Consider the following 19,597-nt stretch of genomic DNA (forward strand, 5'->3'; position numbering starts at 1 on the left):
AGCCAGACGTGAAGTAAGAAAAAGAGACGGCGGGGGACTGACCTTGAAGGAGGCGCGTGCCTCCGCGACCGCCTTCTCGATGAAGTCGTCGGAGATGCGGCGCGACGGGTGCTCGTTGAACACGGAGTTCATGAGCGCGATCTTGGCCGCGCTGCGCCGCGCCTCCGCCTTCGTCGGGCAGTTCTGCAACACAAGAGAACGGCATCGTCAGCGCTGCCGCCTAGGCGAAGCGCCGGTAGCCGGCGCGCTGTCCTCCCTGGCGTACTGGTGTTCACACGCGCCTCTGCTCCTGTGCATCTTCACTTTTTCTCCGAGCAACGAATGATCCAGTGTGTCCACAGAAACATTATTTCTTCACCTAAAGTTACGACTGAATACCTTTCCGCCTTTCCATACAGATTTTTTAATTATACCGGGTGATCAAAAAGTCACTATAAATTTGAAGACTTAATAAACCAGGGAATACGAGGTGCATTCAAGTTCTAAGGCCTCCGATTTTTTCCTCCGGACTGGAAAGAGATAGAAACATGCGCATTGTTTTAAAATGAGGCCGCGTTCACTGTCAATACGTCCCAGAGATGGCAGCACCGTACGGCAGATGGAATTTTACCGCCAGCGGCGAGAATGAGAACTGTTTTAAATACTTAAAATGGCGACGTTTTCCTTACTTGAACAGCGGGCAACCATTCGTTTTCTGAATTTGCGTGGAGTGAAACCAATTGAAATTCATTGACAGTTGAAGGAGACATGTGGTGATGGAGTTATGGATGTGTCGAAAGTGCGTTCGTGGGTGCGACAGTCTAATGAAGGCAGAACATCGTGTGACAACAAACCGAAACAACCTCGGGCTCGCACAAGCCGATCTGAGGACATGATTGAGAAAGTGGAGAGAATTGTTTTGGGGGATCGCCGAATGACTGTTTAACAGATCGCCTCCAGAGTTGGCATTTCTGTGGGTTCTGTGCACACAATCCTGCATGACGACATGAAAATGAGAAAAGTGTCATCCAGGTGGGTGCCACGAATGTTGACGGACGACCACATGGCTGCCCGTGTGGCATGTTGCCAAGAAATGTTGACGCGCAACGACAGCATGAATGGGACTTTCTTTTCGTCGATTGTGACAACGGATGAGACGTGGATGCCATTTTTCAATCCAGAAACAAAGCGCCAGTCAGCTCAATGGAAGCACACAGATTCGCCGCCACCAAAAAAATTTCGGGTAATCGCCAGTGCTGAAAAAATGATAGTGTCCATGTTCTGGGACAGCGAGGGCGTAATCCTTACCCATTGCGTTTCAAAGGTCACTACGGTAACAGGTGCATCCTACGAAAATGTTTTGAAGAACCAATTTCTTCCTGCACTGCAACAAAAACGTCTGGGAAGGGCTGTGCGTGTGCTGTTTCACCAAGACAACGCACCCCCACGTCGAGCTAACGTTACGCAACAGTTTCTTCGTGACAACAACTTTGAATTGATTCCTAATGCTCCCTACTCACCTGACCTGGCTCCTAGCGACTTTTGGCTTTTTCCAACAATGAAAGACACTCTCCGTGGCCGCACATTCGCGAGCTGTGCAGCTATTGCCTCAGCGATTTTCCAGTGGTCAAAACAGACTCCTAAAGAAGCCTTCGCCGCTGCCTTGGAATCTTGGCGTCAGCGTTGTGAAAAATGTTTACGTCTGCAGCGCGATTACGTCGAGAAGTAACGCCAGTTTCATCGATTTTGGGTGACTAGTTAATTAGTAAAAAAAATCGGAGGCCTTAGAACTTGAATGCACCTCGTAATGTAGATAGAGAGGTAAAAATTGACACACATGCTTGGAATGACATGGGGTTTTATTAGAACCTAAAAAAAGTTCACAAAATGTCCGACAGATGGCGCTAACCGCTACCGTGAATGGTGAGGATATGCCGATATGTTACAGAATCGTATCACTCCCAGCCTGGCTGATAAACAGCTGCTGGAACGTACGATGTTTATGCTGGATGGCACTCCACCCCATATTGCTAGAAGCGTGAAAGATCTCTTGCGCGCGTCGTTTGGTGATGATCTTGTGCTCAGCCGTCACTTTCGTCGTACTTGGTCTCCCAGGTCCCCAGACCTCAGTCCGTGCGATTATTGGCTTTGGGGTTACCTGAAGTCGCAAGTGTATCATGATCGACCGACATCTCTAGGGATGCTGAAAGACAACATTCGACGCCTATGCCTCACCATAACTCCGGACATGCTTTCCAGTATTGATCACAACATTATTCCTCGACTACAGCTATTGTTGAGGAATGATAGTGGACATATTGAGCATTTACTGTAAAGAATACCATCTTTGCTTTGTCTTAATTTGTTATGCTAATTATTGCTATTCTGATCAGATGAAGCGCCATTGTCGGACATTTTTTGAACGTTTGTATTTTTTTGGTTCTTAAAAAACCCCATGTCATTCCAAGCATGTGTGTCAATTTGTACCTCTCTATCAACATTATACCGTGATTTACTCAGTTTTCAAATTTATACTGACTTTTTGATCACCTGGAACTTACTTCATCAGCTTTCTTCGTCCGTTTAGAATTTTCGTACCTGGTTTCTCTTTCAACTTCACTAACACTTATTGGACGTCTGAATTTCCTCTTATTCTTAACACCATAACGGGTTTCGTATATAATAACTTCCATTAACTAATCATACAATTCGTGATATGAGAGCACTGAGCATTTTAAATTTGACATTTATTTAGAAAAGCCTTTTAAAGCAAATATTTCAGCCGATGCAGGGGGTCAAAATACCTCGACTCTGGTAATTAATCTTACTTAAAAATTAATTACTGATAATTAATTAAAACATCGATAAAGATACATCGATAAACTGCGGTAGTTTACACGAAAAACATTTGCGTGCTGCACATTAATTTTTTTTATTTTGCTAATGTCCCTAGCCACATATCGCCTTTTTAAAAAGGCATTTTCAGTGGGTGTCCTAAAATAGTACACGATTTTTTCATTATCACAAATTCGTTATCGACTTAGAAACAGTTCAGGGAATATTTTGTAATAAAGTGGAAATGTACTAGCAGTAAAGCGTCTATATCATTATCAGAAAACCATGCAGCTTCCACACACAAGTATAGCACAGAAGGCAAGCATGCACGGAGGAAGACCAAGACGAAGAGGAGATTAGTTAGGTTGGGGTTGGGTTGTTTGGGGGAGGAGACCAAACAGGGAGTTCATTGGTCTCATCAGATTAAGCAAGGACGGGGAAGGAAGTCGCTTGGAGTGATTAAGGGAAATCACGGAAAACCTAAATCAGGATGGCCGAACGCGGGATTGAACTGTCGTCCTCCCGAATGCGAGTAAAGTGGTGATAACCATTCCTCTACCTCTCTCGGTGCAATTACTAGAGTTTCCACATGGCTCAAGCACGCTTGTATGAGCATGAGTTCGTTTAGAAGAAAATATGGAGCTCAAACGAAGATGCGTGGCTTTGGCAACCATTTTGCTTGTGTTTACGGAGAAAAGAGTGGTTAAAGAAACGAAAATATTATCCCCTTAGTAACAATTCGCGGTAGGCACACTACGAAAAGTGTCTCACAGTATTGCTGTTTTTCTTCTCTTTTTCTCCGTGTGATATTGTATTCTTTGCCTTGTCATACATTACGGTACAACGTTTCTACATAATTAAACACTTTCAAAAATAACTGAATCAAATTAAATCACAGACGAATGCTTGCACAAACCTCCCCAATTCATGGTCCGAGCTCAAGCACGCACAAACTTGAACCGTGCATAATCGAAATTCGATCAACAATCAAGCTGCCTGTGCAATCCTGACGCTTACGCAAATTGATCCTACACACACACAAATATGTTACTGCAAGCACGCTTGTTTATGCAAACTTGTGAAGCATCCAGTTGTGTGTGGAGCTATATGAAGATAGGTTATGGGATGGAGAAAGTAAGGAGCTACAAAAATATTTCACCACCTTTCTTCTCAATTAAAGATATTGGCGCGTAATGAAAATCTTAAACGCAGACGGTAAATTAGGACGTGGTTGGGTTACAATGACCAAATGTTGTTGTAGATTAAGATTTAAATAAACAGTGAGTTACGTAAACGGCCAGCATGTAGATTACAGCGGAACGTAACGAATATGAACCACGCAACATAGCTGTGTTCATTTTTCACCAAGCATATCAATGTTACCACTTAATAATAGGCACAACCATTACCTGTGGTTTACTTAATTGACAACAGGTAATTTATATGAGATTATTATTTTACTGTCAGGCAGTTAACGTTCAGATACATTTTCAATAGCAAAGAGAATAACGCTGAACAGTGAAACAGTACTATGATGTAACGACAAATGACCTCAGGTACACTTGCGGCTAGTCGACAGACAGAACATTGTCGGGCCTTCTTCGAACCGACACTGAGCTGATATGTGTATCTGTAAGACCGTGCAGTGTGAGAAATCGGTGTTCCGATTTTTATTGTGTAGGTAAGTAACGCAGAGCAAGAGCCTGAACAGGCCAGAGGGTAGCTGCCTCGTTCTGGGTCTTGCTGTACGTCACTTACCTCTGGCGTTCTCGTACAGTGATTCAGTCACGTGGCATCCCCTTCCATAAAAATGCACTCGGTGTTCAAACTGTGACACACTTGAGGAGGAAATTGTGTTTCCGAAGGTTTACAACTTCATCGTCAGGAGTGATATATAAACGGTGTCGATGTATGCCTCTTCTGTTGCATTCTGCGCAACTGTTGGTGGAGTGACGTGGTGTGTGTGTGTGTGTGTGGGGGGGGGGGGGGAGGAAGATGGGGGGAGGCATGATTGTTACAAACAAATGCAAAAAAACGCCAATAAAGTAAGTCCAACTGACTGGTGCAATAGCTGGAACGTGATTGTTTACATGTATCTCATGTAGCACTCCATTTGTCTTTATAACACAATAAATTATTTAATAAATATGTACATGCAGTATATACTGAAGAGCGAAAGAAACTGTCATAGGCATGCGACTTCAGGTACAGAGATATGTAAACAGGCAGAACAAGGCGCTGAGGTCGGCAGTGCCTATATATGACAAGAAGCTCAACACAAACAAAAAGATTGCATCAAAACATGTGTTCAGTTCATAGTACTGTGAAAAGTGGGAAACAAAAACCTTAAGTGGCAGTTATAAGAAGAGGAACAACACCAAAAATGAAACATAACATACAGAAAATTGGCCACGTAACCTTGCACTCAAGATATCTCGCAGAGAATGAAGGGTAAAAGCGTATGGTACGAAAATTGTGGTTCATTCAGTTGTAGTTACACGGTCCAAAAGCAGAAATTCTCAACATACCATAATAACACAGCAAGTGTCTGGCACAGTTATTAGATCAGTTACTGCTGCTAAAATGGCAGATTATCGAGAAGTGAGTATGAGCCTGGTGTTACAGTCGGCGGACGAGCTATGGGACACAGCGTCTCCGAAGTAGCGATGAAGTGGGGGTTTCCCGTACAACCATTTCACTACTGTGCCGTGAATATCAGGAATCTGGTAAAACATCGAATCTCCGACATCGCTGCAACCGTAAAAAAATCCTGCAAGAACGGGACCAGTGACGAATGAAAAGAATTGTTCAACGTGACAGAAGTGCAAACCTTCGCAAATTGCTGCAGATTTCATTGCTGGGCCATCAAAAAGTGTCAGCGTGCGAACCATTCAAGGAAATATCATCGACAAGGGCTTTCGGAGCCGAAGGCCCGCTCGTGCAGGCCTACTCTTGATGACTGCACGACACAAAGCTTTACGCTTCGTCTGAGCCCGTCAAAACTGACATTGGACTGTTGATGCCTGGAAACACGTTGTCTGGTCGGACGAGTGTCGTTTCAAATTGTACCGAGCGGATGGACGTTACTGGTATGGAGACAACCTCATAAATCCATGGATCCTGCATGTCAGCAGGCGACTGCTCAACCTGCTGGAGGCTCCGTTATGGTGTGTGGTGTGTGCAATTGGAGTGATATGGGACCCCTCATACATCTAGCTACATAAGACTCTGACAGATGACACGTATGTAAGCATCCTGTCTGATCACCTGTACCTATTCATGTTCCTTGTGCATTGTGCATTCCGACGCGTTTGGGCAGTTCCAGGAGGACAATACAACACCTCACACGTCCAGGATTGATACAGAGTGGATCCAGGAATACTATTCTGAGTTTAAACACTTCCGCTGGCCACCAAACTCCACAGACATGAACATTATTGAGCATATCTGGCATGCCTTGCAACGTACTGCTCAGAAGATATCTCCCCCTCTTCCCTCGTACACTTACGGATTTACAGACAGTCCTGCACGATTTATGGTGTCAACTTCCTCCAGCACTACTTCAGACATTACCGAGTCCAAGCCATTTCTGCGTGCTCGCAGGAGACCTACACGATATTAGGCGGGTGGACCAGTTTCTTTGGCTCTTCAATGTTTAAGTAAACTTCTGTTAACACAATAAGATAGGCAACCGAGCACGACACCTACAACATTTAGCTTGTTTCATTTATATGTCTATAATATAATTTGCAATGTTGTGATTTACAGTAAATAGAACAAACTAGTTGCAGTTAATGTACCATTGACTTATCTTTGTACTTGATGTAAATACATTTACATGTTTGATATGTATAAGAACATGTAAAAAATGAAAAAGAAAAGTTAAATGACTGATGCGCACTGAAGAACACACGCAAAAAATGCATTGTCTGATCGGGCGTATCCGGACGCCCCTATGTAATGCGGAACTGACCGGTAAATGTCACGAGAGGCGGGTGCCTGTATAAAAGGAAGTGGGAATGACTGTGTTGTCGGTAGAGCAGCAGTGACAGCACACTGCGTCGGTCAGGGGAGGTCAGTGACTTCCAACGTGGATTGGTCACTGGATGTCACGTGAGTAACAAATCCACCAGGGACATTTCAACCCTTCTAAACCTACCCAAGTTGACTGTTGGTGATATGACTGTCAAGCGGAAACGTGAACGAATAAGTACAGCCAAACCGAGACCTGGTAGACCTCAGGTAGAGACGGATAGGGACCGTCGAGGACTGCGGAGGGTGTTTGCACAAAATCTCATGAAATCACAGAAAGTGATCACTCCTGAGTTCGAAGGCGCTACCAGTAGTCCAGCTACACCAATCACGGCGCGCAGGGATTAAAAAGAAAAAGACGTATCACGTGATGTAATTAGCGACTCCACTGGACAATGGATAACTGGAAACTAGTGATTTGGAGCGATGAATCACACTGTAACCTATGGCAGTTCGATGATAGGGTTTGCGTTCGGCGAATGCCTGTACGACGTTTCATGCCCTCGTGTATAGCGCCAATAGTGTAGAACGGAGATGATGGTTTTACGGTATTGTGGTGTTTTTCGTAGTTCTAGTACAGTCTCCTTATTGCGGTTAAGAAAACGCAGAATGGGGAAGTATATGAAGACATTTTACAGCACTGTGTACTGCATACAGTACACGAACAGTTTGTAGACGGCGATCGATTGTATGAACATTACAGTGCACCTCGTTATAAAGCAGCACCTGTGAGGCAAGGGTTTGAGGACAATAACATTCCAGAACTGGACTGTCATACGCACAGTCCCGACCTGCATCCCGTGGAATACCTGTTGAACGAGCTAGTACGCCGAATAGAGACTACAGCGCCCAACATCACTATCTTCGGCTCATGTCGAAAAATGAACTGCCTTTCCGCCACGGCTATTCAGACACTTCGTTGAAAGAGTTGAAGTCGTCAAATAGGCGAAGTGTGGACTCACCAGACATTAATATCCACTAATAGGTGTGACACTTTTGATCAGATAGTGTAATGGTATGTAGCGTCGTCTATGTGGTTCTCCTTTACCCGTACATATATTATGAGATCGAAAGAATCCGGACATCTGGCTGAAAATGACTTACAAGTTCGTGGCGCCCTCCATCGGTAATGCTGTAATTCAGTATGGTATTGGCCCGTGCTGCGATAGTACCATGCAAAACAACAAGGGGTGCAAGTCCTCTCCATGAGAAACACGACCACACCATAACACCACCGACTCCAAATTTTACTTTTGGCACTACACACGCTGGCAAGGATGACGTTCACCGGGCTTCCGCCATACCTCCACCCTGCCATCGGATCGCCACATTGTATAACGTGATTCGTCACTGCACACAATGTTTTTCCACTGTCCCCTCGTCCAGTGTTTACGCTCCTTACACGAGCCGAGGCGTGGTTTGACACTTACCGGCGTGTTGTGTGGCTTATGAATAGCCGTTCGACCATAAAATCCACGTTTTCTCACTCCCTGCCTAGCTATTATAGTACTTGCAGTGGATCCTGATGTAGTTTGAAATTCCTGTCTGACGGTCTGGATACGTGTCTGTCTATTACACATTACAACCCTCTTCAACTGTCAACAGACGAGGTAGGCCTGTACGCTTTTGTGCTGTACGTGTCCCTTCACGTTTCCACTTCAATATCACATCGGAAACAGTGGACCTAGCGATGTTAAGGAGTGTAGAAATCTCGCCTACAGACATATGACATAAGTGACAACCAATCACCTGACCAAGTTTGAAGTCCGTGAGTTCCGCGGAGCGCCCCGTTCTGCTCTCTCACGATGCCTATTGACTACTGAGGTCGATGATGCGGACTATCTGGTAGTAGGTGTCAGCACAATGCACATGAAAAACTTATTTTTTGAGGGTGTCCGGTTACTTTTGATCACGCAGTAAACACATTACTCTTTCGGTGTTATCTTCAGCAACGCTGTCTCTAATGAAAATTTTCCATGAACAGTAGAAGACGAAACATAAGCTGTTTGTAACTTGGCCTGATGATGCAAAAAGTCGTCTGTGAATCTCGCTAATGCCAGGGTAGCACCTGCAAAATTCTTCACCGGAAGATAAAGTTGAGAAACATTGGAACTAGTAACGGTTTAATACGCAAGTGACTTACGCAAAAAACTCATTTATTTAGGTTGTTTTAACAGATTTGTTACTTCTGCAACTAGACAGAGACATTAGGTGATGAATAACTCCTACGACCATAAATATGAAGTGATTACGATATGGTCAAACGTGAGTGAACTCTCTGTGTATTATATCATACATGAGACTGGCACGCTGATTGAACTTGTCCAGCTGTGCCGCTGACAAACGATCAGCCACACGGAATGCTGTGACGGGCTTTTTGTGCGCTAACCTCACAGTTGGCGGTGTTGCGTGACAGACACTCGGAACAGGTTTGCAGTTGCAAGATCAAGACAACGCACGTCTAGCAATGTTGCAGTCTTAATAGCTCGGAACCGCCCAGTGCTTGTAATTTACGCTTATCCGTTATACCAAGCTTCCAGACCGGGAAACGTAATTTAATCAAAATTTCGAATATGAATGTCAGTTATTGCCGGCTTCATTACTTTAGTAGGATTTAAATTACTTATCCCGTGAAGGGAATCCCGTCAACACTTTCTACAACAAATATAAAAAATGATATGAAAATATTGTTAGGTTGCGTTGTATTCAAACTCATGTTACTACGATTTTCGCATCTTTTTAGTTCCTTAAAAAAATGGAAGGCAAACGAATATATTATAAATAACGGTTACTTACGTTCAATTTCTTATTTCGTTACATCGCTTTAGAAGGTTAGAGATTAACTTTTCGCCGACGTAAAAGGGACGATGTACTAACTCCTAAGTCCAAGAGTGGTTGTGGTATCACTCGAGCACTTGTCTGAAGTTATTTAGGAGAAACGCGGAAAACTCGATACAGAATATTCGGAGAGGAAGTATGACAGCCGATCCTCCCAAATAAGTATTCAGTATCTTATACTACTTTAGAAATAACTTTTAATTTCTACCAGGAAACACTTTCGTCGTCGGCACTACTTTGTCGCAGTAGTTCTTCATTACGGAAACAATCTACACCACTCACCGAGAGAGGTAACTACTGATCGAGCTATAGATATGCAGCGCCATCGGACTTAATGGATACTGACATAAAATTACTTCCTAAAACTAAAAAATAAACCGCAAAGAATTATGTTCGACCACTTATTATTATCTTTTTTTGTTATGAGTCATCTGATGGTTCAAAATGACACGCCACGACTTTCTCTCCTGTCGCAGAGTAGCAGCTGCACCAAATGCCCTCTATTATTTGTTGGGTATATTCCAGTGTCTACCGTTAACGACAGTTTTTCTCTCTACAGCTCGTCATAATACCATAGAAAATATTTCCGAACGTTTCAACAGACGTCCTACTATCGTATCACTTTTTCTTTTTAGTTTGTAGCAATAGTAACAACATCATTTTGTGAAATGAGGAACCCACACAGCAGTTGCTTAATCCACAATATTTTATTGTGGCCATGACCTGTTTCGGAATACTTGAATTTCCATCACATGGTGTAAAGAATAGAATCACTTAACCACCTGAGGTCATCCTCGCTCCAGTGTTGAAGAAAAGTGCGAGGTCATCCACCTGAGTACTAAAAGAAATCCGATAAATATTGGGTATACGATAAATCGCACAAATCTAAGGGCTGTCAATTCGACTAAATACCTAGGAATTACAATTACGAGCAACGTAAACTGGAAAGACCACATAGATAATATTGTGGGGAAGGCGAAACAAAGACTGCGCTTTGTTTGTTGGCAGAACACTTAGAAGATGCGACAAACCCACTGAAGAGACAGTCTACATTACACTTGTCAGTCCTCTGGTGGAATATTGCTGCGCGGTATGGGATCCTTACCAGGTAGGATTTACGGAGTACATCGAAAAAGTGTAAATAAAGGCAGCTCGTTTCGTGTTATCGCGCAACAGGAATGAGTGTGTCACTGTTATGATACGCGAGTTGGTGTGGCAGTCACTGAAACAAAGGCGGTTTTCTTTGCGACGAGATCGATTTACAAAATTTGAATCACCAATTTTCTCTTCCGAATGTGAAAATATTCTGTTGAGACCCACCTACGCAGGTAGAAACGATCACCGTAATAAAATAAGAGAAATCAGAGCTCGAACTGAAAGATTTAAGTGTTCCTGTTTCCGACGCGCCATTCGAGAGTGGAATGGTAGAGAAGTAGTATGAAAATGGTTCGATGAACCCTCTGCTAGGCACTTAAGTGTGAATTGCAGAGTAAAGATGTAGATGTAGATGTTTTGGAACCAAAGGTTCTGTGTCAAAAGGATAAAAGGAACATTAATTCCATAAAAACCGTTTCCCGTTTCCTCGTACGGCGTGACCGGGAACACAGACAGGAAAACTATGTACTAATAAATACCAGCCATGAGTACCAACTATGTAACTATACCAGGGAAAATTTCCTATCCACAAGAATAATTGTTTTTGAAGGTCCTGGTATCACCTCTCACTATTAGTCCTAAAATATTTTACGCTGAGAAGTACTCAAGACGTTCACAGTCTTTACCTTCCCTGTCGCTGCATAATTATTTTCTCAGCTTTCTGTGAATGAACATTTCTGTTTTCTAGAGAAAGATGGCAGTGTGTGACAGTTTCGATAGCATCATTTGATGTCTCCAGTCTTGATCTGCCGTACTCGCATTGCCTCATATCCCACCGCTCACATCTCTCTGTCGGCGTCTCATTGATTTGTTACCATCTCAACAATAACTGGCAGGAAACAGAGTAGACAAACCATGCTGTATCCATTACGTATACAGTGATGACTCCTTTGTGTTTAGAAATTGTGAAGTCCCTCTCCTCTTCAAACTCCGTCGATACTGCGCATTACATCCACGAAGACAAAACGCAATTTAAATCGGGTCGTTTGCATCGGCGCGAGAAGAATGACTCGAGATATCCGGCTGGATGCGTCGGAGGATACCTGAGAACTGATAACAAAAATGAGCGTCCCCTGTCGCAGACACAACACTGCTAATTATTTTCGCGGCAACGTTCACAGCGGCGTGCTGCGTCTCCCACGTCGTTACGCGACACAATGAGACGCCTCGGTGAACAGGTGACTCGCACTTCCGCGACATGCACTAAGGTCGTTTTCTTATCTCTTTTCTTCTTCGCGGCTCGATACAGCTGTTACACAGACCGCATCACTTTGTGAAAGGTGAACAAAAAGGTAGTCTGGATTCATTATAAAAGTAACTGCTTGGCAAAAACAATAAAGAAAATAATGTAATTATCTAGAAAGTGAAAAAAGGTTGTCGCGATGTTGTTCCAAGGATATTGTCGTCGTTTAAGTGCAAATGGTTCAAATGGCTCTAAACAATATGGGATTTAACATCTGAGGTCATCAGTCCCCTAGACTTAGAAGTACTTAAACCTAACTAACCTAAGGACATCACACACATCCGTGCCCGAGACAGAATTCGAACCTGTGACCGCAGCAGCAGCAGCGCGGTTCCGAACTGAATCAGCTAGAACCGCTCGACCACAGGGGCCGGCTGTCGTTTAAGTACGAAATATCTGCATTGTTCACGAAGTGGGGGATTAGAATTTTTGCATAATGTGCTTTATCTTATAATCCTCCTTCCAATTTGTTTTGAAATGCAGATGCAGCAAATCTTAGAAATTGCATGAACCATCAATCAAATCATACTCAGTGACGTACGTCACATGCTATCCGGGCACTTTTTTTGCACTGAAATCTTACCGGAATTTTGATTTATTGGAACACAATATCCGACGTAGCACTTCAGTTCACTTGTGAGTCCCGTGAATAGCATTGTGGATTTTCTTACACTTTACTACTGTATTGTTTGTATTCGTGAATCGTTCTCGGCAGACTTCGAAGACCGACCGTAGCGGCCGCGCGGTTCCAGAATGTAGCGCCTAGAACCGTTCGGCCACCCCGGCCGGCATATATAGTGTGCATGTGTGTTTATTTACTTACAGTCTTTCAGACACGTTACTTCTCTGTAGACATTAGAATCGCTAGGAGCCATCTCAGAGTGATTCCGATCGTTTGTGGGAAATCATTCGTTTCCTTTGAGAACATTAGTGGAGCTATTACCCTTCCCTGGGGCACTATGGACGTTACTTCTGTTCTTGCGAACTTTTGCCCTTCAATAAAAAGTATTCTTCGACCAATCACAATTTGTAAAAATATTCTGCATGGGTAGTATGTTGTTTATACTATACATCTGAATCTCATTGTCTGATGCAGTTTTGTGTCCACTGTTGAGTCCCGCTTCGAATTGAGCTCCGACGACCAACGAAGACGCGTCTGGAGATGCCCTGGACAGCAGTGGGATACCAACCTAACTGTCGCCCGCCATAATGCCTGACAAAGGGGAAGTGATAGTCTGGTGTTCAATTTCACTTCAAAGCAGCAGGCTTTTGGTTGTCTTCCGCGGCACGTCGACGATATTCTACTTGCTGTTTTATTGCCTTTCGTCACAAACCCATACGGGGCGTACATTTCAGCAAGATAATGCCCGCCCGCACGCAGCAAGAATTTGTACTGCGTATCTTCGCGCTTGCAGAACCGTATGTTGGTTAGCAAGGTCGCTGGTTCCCTCCCCTGTTGGAGCGTTACGGACAGGACTCCCAATCAGCTCGGGATTTTGACGATCTAACGCGCCAGTTGAACAGAATTTGGCACGATATTCCTCAGAAGGACGTTCGACAACTCTATCAATCAGTGCCAAGCCGAATAACTGCTTGCGTAAGGGCTAGGGGTGGGCCAGCGCGTTACTGAATTGTTCAGTTTGTGACGCTCTTTCTCTTGAATAAATCATCCAGTTTTTTCTGATATTATAATCATTTGCTTGTTTGTACACCTACATAACATCTACTGATTTCCGTCCCATTCTGGTAATTCGTTTGTGACGCGTCGCTTTCTTTGTCTTAGAATGCATTTTGCATTCGAAGTAAAAAGTTGATGGTTATGATTTCATGAAAAGGTCTCGTGGGAACGAGAAACGCCTTTGCTTTTACGGCTCCCTCCATCTCGATTAACATATCCGTGATACTCTCCCTCTATTGCACGATAATACAAAACGAGCTGTCCTTCGACGCACTTGTTAGATGTTCTCCATGAGTTCTATCTAGTAAAGTTACCATAGCGCGCAGCAGAACACCTGAAGAGGACGGACAAACCGAGTGCAGGATAGATTTAGTGCACCATCTAAGTGATCTGTCAATAAAACAAAGTATTAGTCTCTCCTTTCCCACAAAATTTTCTGTGTAACAGTTATATTTATTTAATTTTATTCGTCCAAAGGTCATCTCACAATAATTTAGGAGCTGTCATGGCTCAAAACGCAGAAATACACAGAATACGTAAGTATATGAGGATAGGACACATGGTCGGTAACGGCCTCGATGAAGCATCCATGCAGGAATTTGCCTGAAGTGATTTAGGAGAACCCACATCAGGACTTCCGGACAGAGCGAGATCTATCCCCTCGATTATGAGATCAGTGGCATAGCTGCAACGGCTCATTCGGTTGGTCGTTGCTATAACGTTCCAATTGAATATGTTCGTAAGTGTGATACCTAGGTGTTTTCTTGAATCAAGAACCTTATCGTATAACCGAAATATTAGGCAATCTTTTTCAGCAATTATGTAGGGGACTTCAATCTTTTTATTGTTCATGGTCAACTACAAAATTTGCAACATGCAGATTGCATAAGGCAGGATTTTTAAATTTTTAGTGGTATGATTACTCAAAAATAGGTGTTCTAGTTTTGGTTTATAATGCTGACTCTGAAAATTACTGCCGTTTTCTTATTTAACGTCAGGGTGTTCCATAAAATAAGACCTCACCTTTAACAGCGTTATGTAATTGAAGAATAAATATTAAAATAAAATTTCAATCAAAAAATATATATTTATAATTAGTTTTCTTTTTTGCCTATAGTGAAAGTACTTTCAAACTTTCTCTTTTGTTTTATTTTCTCTCAGAACATACGTCTTTACTGTCTCTTGTCAACACCCAACAACAGTCTGTCACCATACTTTCATTGCGTCTTCTCTCCTAGTGCCTCTTCTCCATCCCCTTTGCGTCCTGGAGGAAGAGTTGTCCTTGCCCTTCGTTATACACTGAGGAAACAAAAGTCGTGGGATAGCGATATGCACATAAACATATAGCGGTAGTAACGCGCACACAACGTGCAAAAGAATAGTTTATGGCGGAGCTCCCATATTTGCCCGAGCGATTAATGTGAAAAGATTTCCGGCGTGATTTTGGCCGCACGACGGGAATTAACAGATTTTGAAGGCGGTTTGGTAGTTGGAGGTAGACGCACAGGATATTCCATTTTGTAAATCTTTAGGGAATTCAATATTCTGAGATCCACGGCGTCAAGAGTGTGCCGAGGACACCAGGCATTACCTCTCACCACGGGTAGCACGACGGCCGTCGGCCGTCACTTAACTACCGAGAGCAGCGGCATTTGCGTAGAGTTGTCAGTGCTAACAGACAAGCAAAGCTGCGTGCAATAACCGCAGAAATCAACGCCAGACCTACGACGATCGTATCCGTTAGTACAGTGCGGTGAAATACGGCGTTAATGGGCTACGGTAACTGACGACCGACATCTCTTGCAGCGCCTCTCCCGCGCATGTTACCATAAAGGTTGGAACCTAGGCGACTGGAAAGGTTAGATGAATCCAGACTGCAGTTTGTAAGGGCTGGTAGAAAGGCTCGAATGCGGCGCAGAAACCAAAAAGCCATGGACCCAAGTTATCAACAAGGCACTTTGTAAGTTGGTGGTGGTTCCATAGCGGTACCGGTTTTGTTTACATGGAATGGACTGGGTACTCTGGATGTTCGGCTACTTGGGGATCATTCTGAGCCATTCATAGACTTCATGTTCCCAAACAACGATTGAATTTTTATGGACGATAATGCGCCACGTCACCGGGCCCAGTTGTTCGCGATTGGTTTAAAGAACATTCTGGACAATTCGAGAGAATGATTTGCCTAAACAGATCGGCCGATATGAATTCCACTGGACATTTATGAGAAATATCAGGTCAGTTCGGTCACAAAGTCCGGCACCGGCAACACTTTCGCAGTTATGGACGGCTATAGACGCAGCATGGCTCAGTATTCCTGTAGACTTCCAGCGACTTGTTGAGTCCAGGCCACATCGAGTTGCTACAGTACGCCTGGCAAAAGGAGGTCAGACACGATATTAGTAGGTACACCATGAATTTTGGCACCTCCCTGTAATGTCCCAGATCGCCAGGGAAATGGTTCGTTTGTAAGTGTTGGTAGTGGCCTTTTGCATTCGTGTTAAACCCAATCTCTTGAAAATTTTTTAGCGTATTTTGACAGTTATCCTGTAATTTGAACGACTTTTGCTTCCTAGGAAGTTCTCTGTAAGAGACCTGAAGAAATTTCAGGGAACCTTTTATCTGTCAGTTACTGTATTCTAAAACTTGTGGTCCTCCATCGGCTTCCGAATAAGAGAACCAAAAAAAGTTGCAGCTTTAAATTTTTCCTGACTGGTGAACGAAAATTTCATAGAAAGGCAGGGCACATTTTGTGGAAGAGCCCTTACAAACTGCTTCATCAAGCCCAATTTTATATGTAGTAAAACTTTTTTTTTCCTAATCTACAACTGGTCCATGAAAGATGTTTTTAAACCAAGGCAGAAAATATGTCCAGTTCCTACCTGGGTGCGCCACTCATGCAAAAATGTACTTCCTATAAATAAAAACAACATAAATTTTCTGTCATTATGAACAAAACTGTATGTTCCATGAAATTATGGGGCTGTAGCCGGAAGACATCATCTTATTGCCATGATGTTTCGGCTGCAAAATGTAATCTTCAGGTTTGTGTTTAGCACTGGGGAGTGTTGGTTCACATTTCTAACTTGGCACTGTGACGCACGTGGAAAGGCAGCCGCTCCATGAGCGATGCCTGCCGAGTTAGCACCTCTTCGAATATTGTTCCATCTGTGGCGCGCGGGCGCAAGCATTTTGGTGATTCTATATGCGCGCTATATGTCGGAATGCGGAATTGAGGAGTTAAAAATTCAGATGTCAAATAATAAAAAAATAGGTGTCACTAGTCATAAAATGCATCCTTTCTGTAGATGTTAAATAAATCATCGGTTGACACGTTTCATCCAATTGTAAGCCAGTTTCACGACTAATAAGATCTTCCTTCCAAACGTATTTCCACCGGTTCCTTACTAAATGAATGCCACAAAGACCTCGTCGAGCCCAAGATTGCCGCAGTAGAATAGTCCATGGAATGTCCTGTGGAGATATAAAGCTCGGATATCAAAATTGTATGCGATAGAACAAAACTAACCACATTTTTGAAATCAGAACCAAAAGCTAGTTAGAAACAAATATTTATTTTCAATTATTTGTATATTTATATGGAGACTGATGTTATCATTTGCATCGATAAGCTCTTGCCGGCCGGAGTGGTTCTAGGCACTTCAGTCTGGAACAACGCGACCGCTACGGTGACAGGTTCGAATTCTGCCTCGGGCATGGATGTGTGTGATGTCCTTAGGTTAGTTAGGTTTAAGAAGTTCGAAGTTCTAGGGGACTCAGATGTTAAGACCCATAGTACTCAGAGCCATTTGATAAGCTCCTGGGAAGGACTCAACAATCACCTTGCTTGATAACTGGTTTCTGGAAAAGCAAAGTAAGCTGCTCTAACGAATTTTCGTATTTTTGAATGCTACGTTTACCTGCTACATCGCAATTTCACGTGAAACTGCTTCAAAATATGTACTAACGAGCTACAGTTTGCAAAACTAACAAAAATGATGATACAGTCGTAAAGGCATCAACACAAAGCATAACATTTCTTCGGTAATTGCCTCTTTGCAGTTAACGAATTCTGATGAACTTCGGGGCAAAAAGCGAGTGCTATCGCGCCCGTTCGTTCGGTGATATGCTACCTGCTGACAATATAATTCGAGAATGAAATCCAAACTGTAATTGCCAGCGCTGGCGCGATATATAGGCAGGCCGCACGCGCTGTTGTCTCGCACTTGCACGCCTCGATCAAAGGTGTCATCATGCAAATACAACATTTGGGAGCACCCGTAAATCATGGCGGTAATTTGTACCTTTTTGTGGGCCCAGTGTCTGCGGAGAACTAACGGGTGTAATGATGTCTGTGGCCAGGCGAGGCGTATTGATAAAGTGTGCCGTATATCTGTCATCGTTAATGGCCGCCGGCGGGAACCTGTGGCTGCTGGCTGGTGGATGGGCCGAACAGCTGATCGCAACGGGGGCAGTCCCAGACAGCGCGTCACGCTCGCGAGGGAACAGACCGACCGCGTTACATCTGCTGCGGTACACGCGCACTTCCACACGACACTGGTACCAACATCGCCCGCTTTGAAACACCCTGCCAGATCAAATCAACGTGCCGGGTCAGCACTCTTGTAAGGAAACTTGCGTTTTGCGAGTAATATTCTTAGCGGCTGAGGTTTCCAGGCAGCCCTTGCAGCTTTGACTGCACCAATCTCCCTCGAAAAGTAACGGCAGTTAGGTCATAAGTAAATAATGCAACAGAAAGGTATGGCCAAGCTTTCACGAAACATTCGTCACGCATAGAGGGTCTATTCAAGGGAGACACACTGAAAGGCAATATTATAAACTGAAGAGCCAAATAAAATGGTACAACTGCCTAATATCGTGTAGGGCTCAATAAAGTTCATATCATGGGAGTTTGGTGGCCGGCGGAAGTGTTTAAACTCAGAAGAGTGTTCCTGAAGCCACTCTGTAGCAGTTCTGGACGTGTGGGGTGTCACATTGTTCTGCTCTAATTGCGCAAGTTCGTCGGAATGGACGCATGTGATCAGACAGGATGCTTACGTACGTGTCACCTGTCAGAGTCGTATTTAGACGTATCAGGGGTCCCATATCACTCCAGCTGCACACGCCCCACACCATAACAGAGCCTCCACCAGCTTCAACAGTCCCCTGCTGACATGAAGGGGCCACGGATTCATGAGGTTGTCTCCATACCAGTACACGTCCATCCGCGCTATACAATTTGAAACGAGACTTGTCCGACAAGGCAACATGTTTCCAGTCATCAACACTTCAGTGTCGGTGTTGAAGGGCTCAGACGAGGCGTAAAGCTTTGTGTCGTGCAGTCATCAAGGGTACACGAGTGGACTTTCGATGATGTTTAGTTGAGTGGTTCGCACGCTGAGACTTGTTGATGGCCCAGCAATGAAATCTGCAGCAATTTGCGGAAGGGTTGCACTTCTGTCACGCTAAAGAATTCTTTTCAGTCGTCATTGGTCCCGTTCTTGCAGGATTTTTTTACGGCCGCAGCGATGTCGGAGATTCGATGGTTTACCGGATTCCTGATATTCATGGTACACTCTTGAAATGATCGTACCATACAATCACCACTTCATCGCTGTGTCCCATAGCTCGTGCGCCTACTATAACACCACTTTCAAACTTACTTCAATCTTGATAAGCTGCCTGCAGCAATAACCGATTTTACAACTGCCAAACACTTGTTGTCTTATATAGCCGTTGCCGGCCTCAGCGCCGTATTTTGCGTGTTTACATATCTCTGTATTTGAATACGCATGCCTATACCAGTTCCTTTGGCGGTTCAATGCAGAAAAGGAAGAGGA

The 19,597-nt window shown here is 43.8% G+C and overlaps 1 protein-coding gene across 1 annotated transcript in view; it reads right to left on the minus strand.

Moving 5' to 3' along the window:
• Positions 1-19,597, minus strand: part of LOC126365980 (protein limb expression 1 homolog) — a 298,994-nt gene that overhangs the window by 36,847 nt on the left and 242,550 nt on the right. The window contains exon 3 of the mRNA XM_050008787.1: positions 43-183. Within this exon, the coding sequence (XP_049864744.1) occupies positions 43-183 (141 nt within the window). The remainder of the gene's footprint in view (positions 1-42; positions 184-19,597) is intronic.

The sequence above is a fragment of the Schistocerca gregaria genome, chromosome 4 (assembly GCF_023897955.1).
Source record: "Schistocerca gregaria isolate iqSchGreg1 chromosome 4, iqSchGreg1.2, whole genome shotgun sequence".
Classification (NCBI taxonomy): Eukaryota; Metazoa; Arthropoda; class Insecta; order Orthoptera; family Acrididae; genus Schistocerca; species Schistocerca gregaria.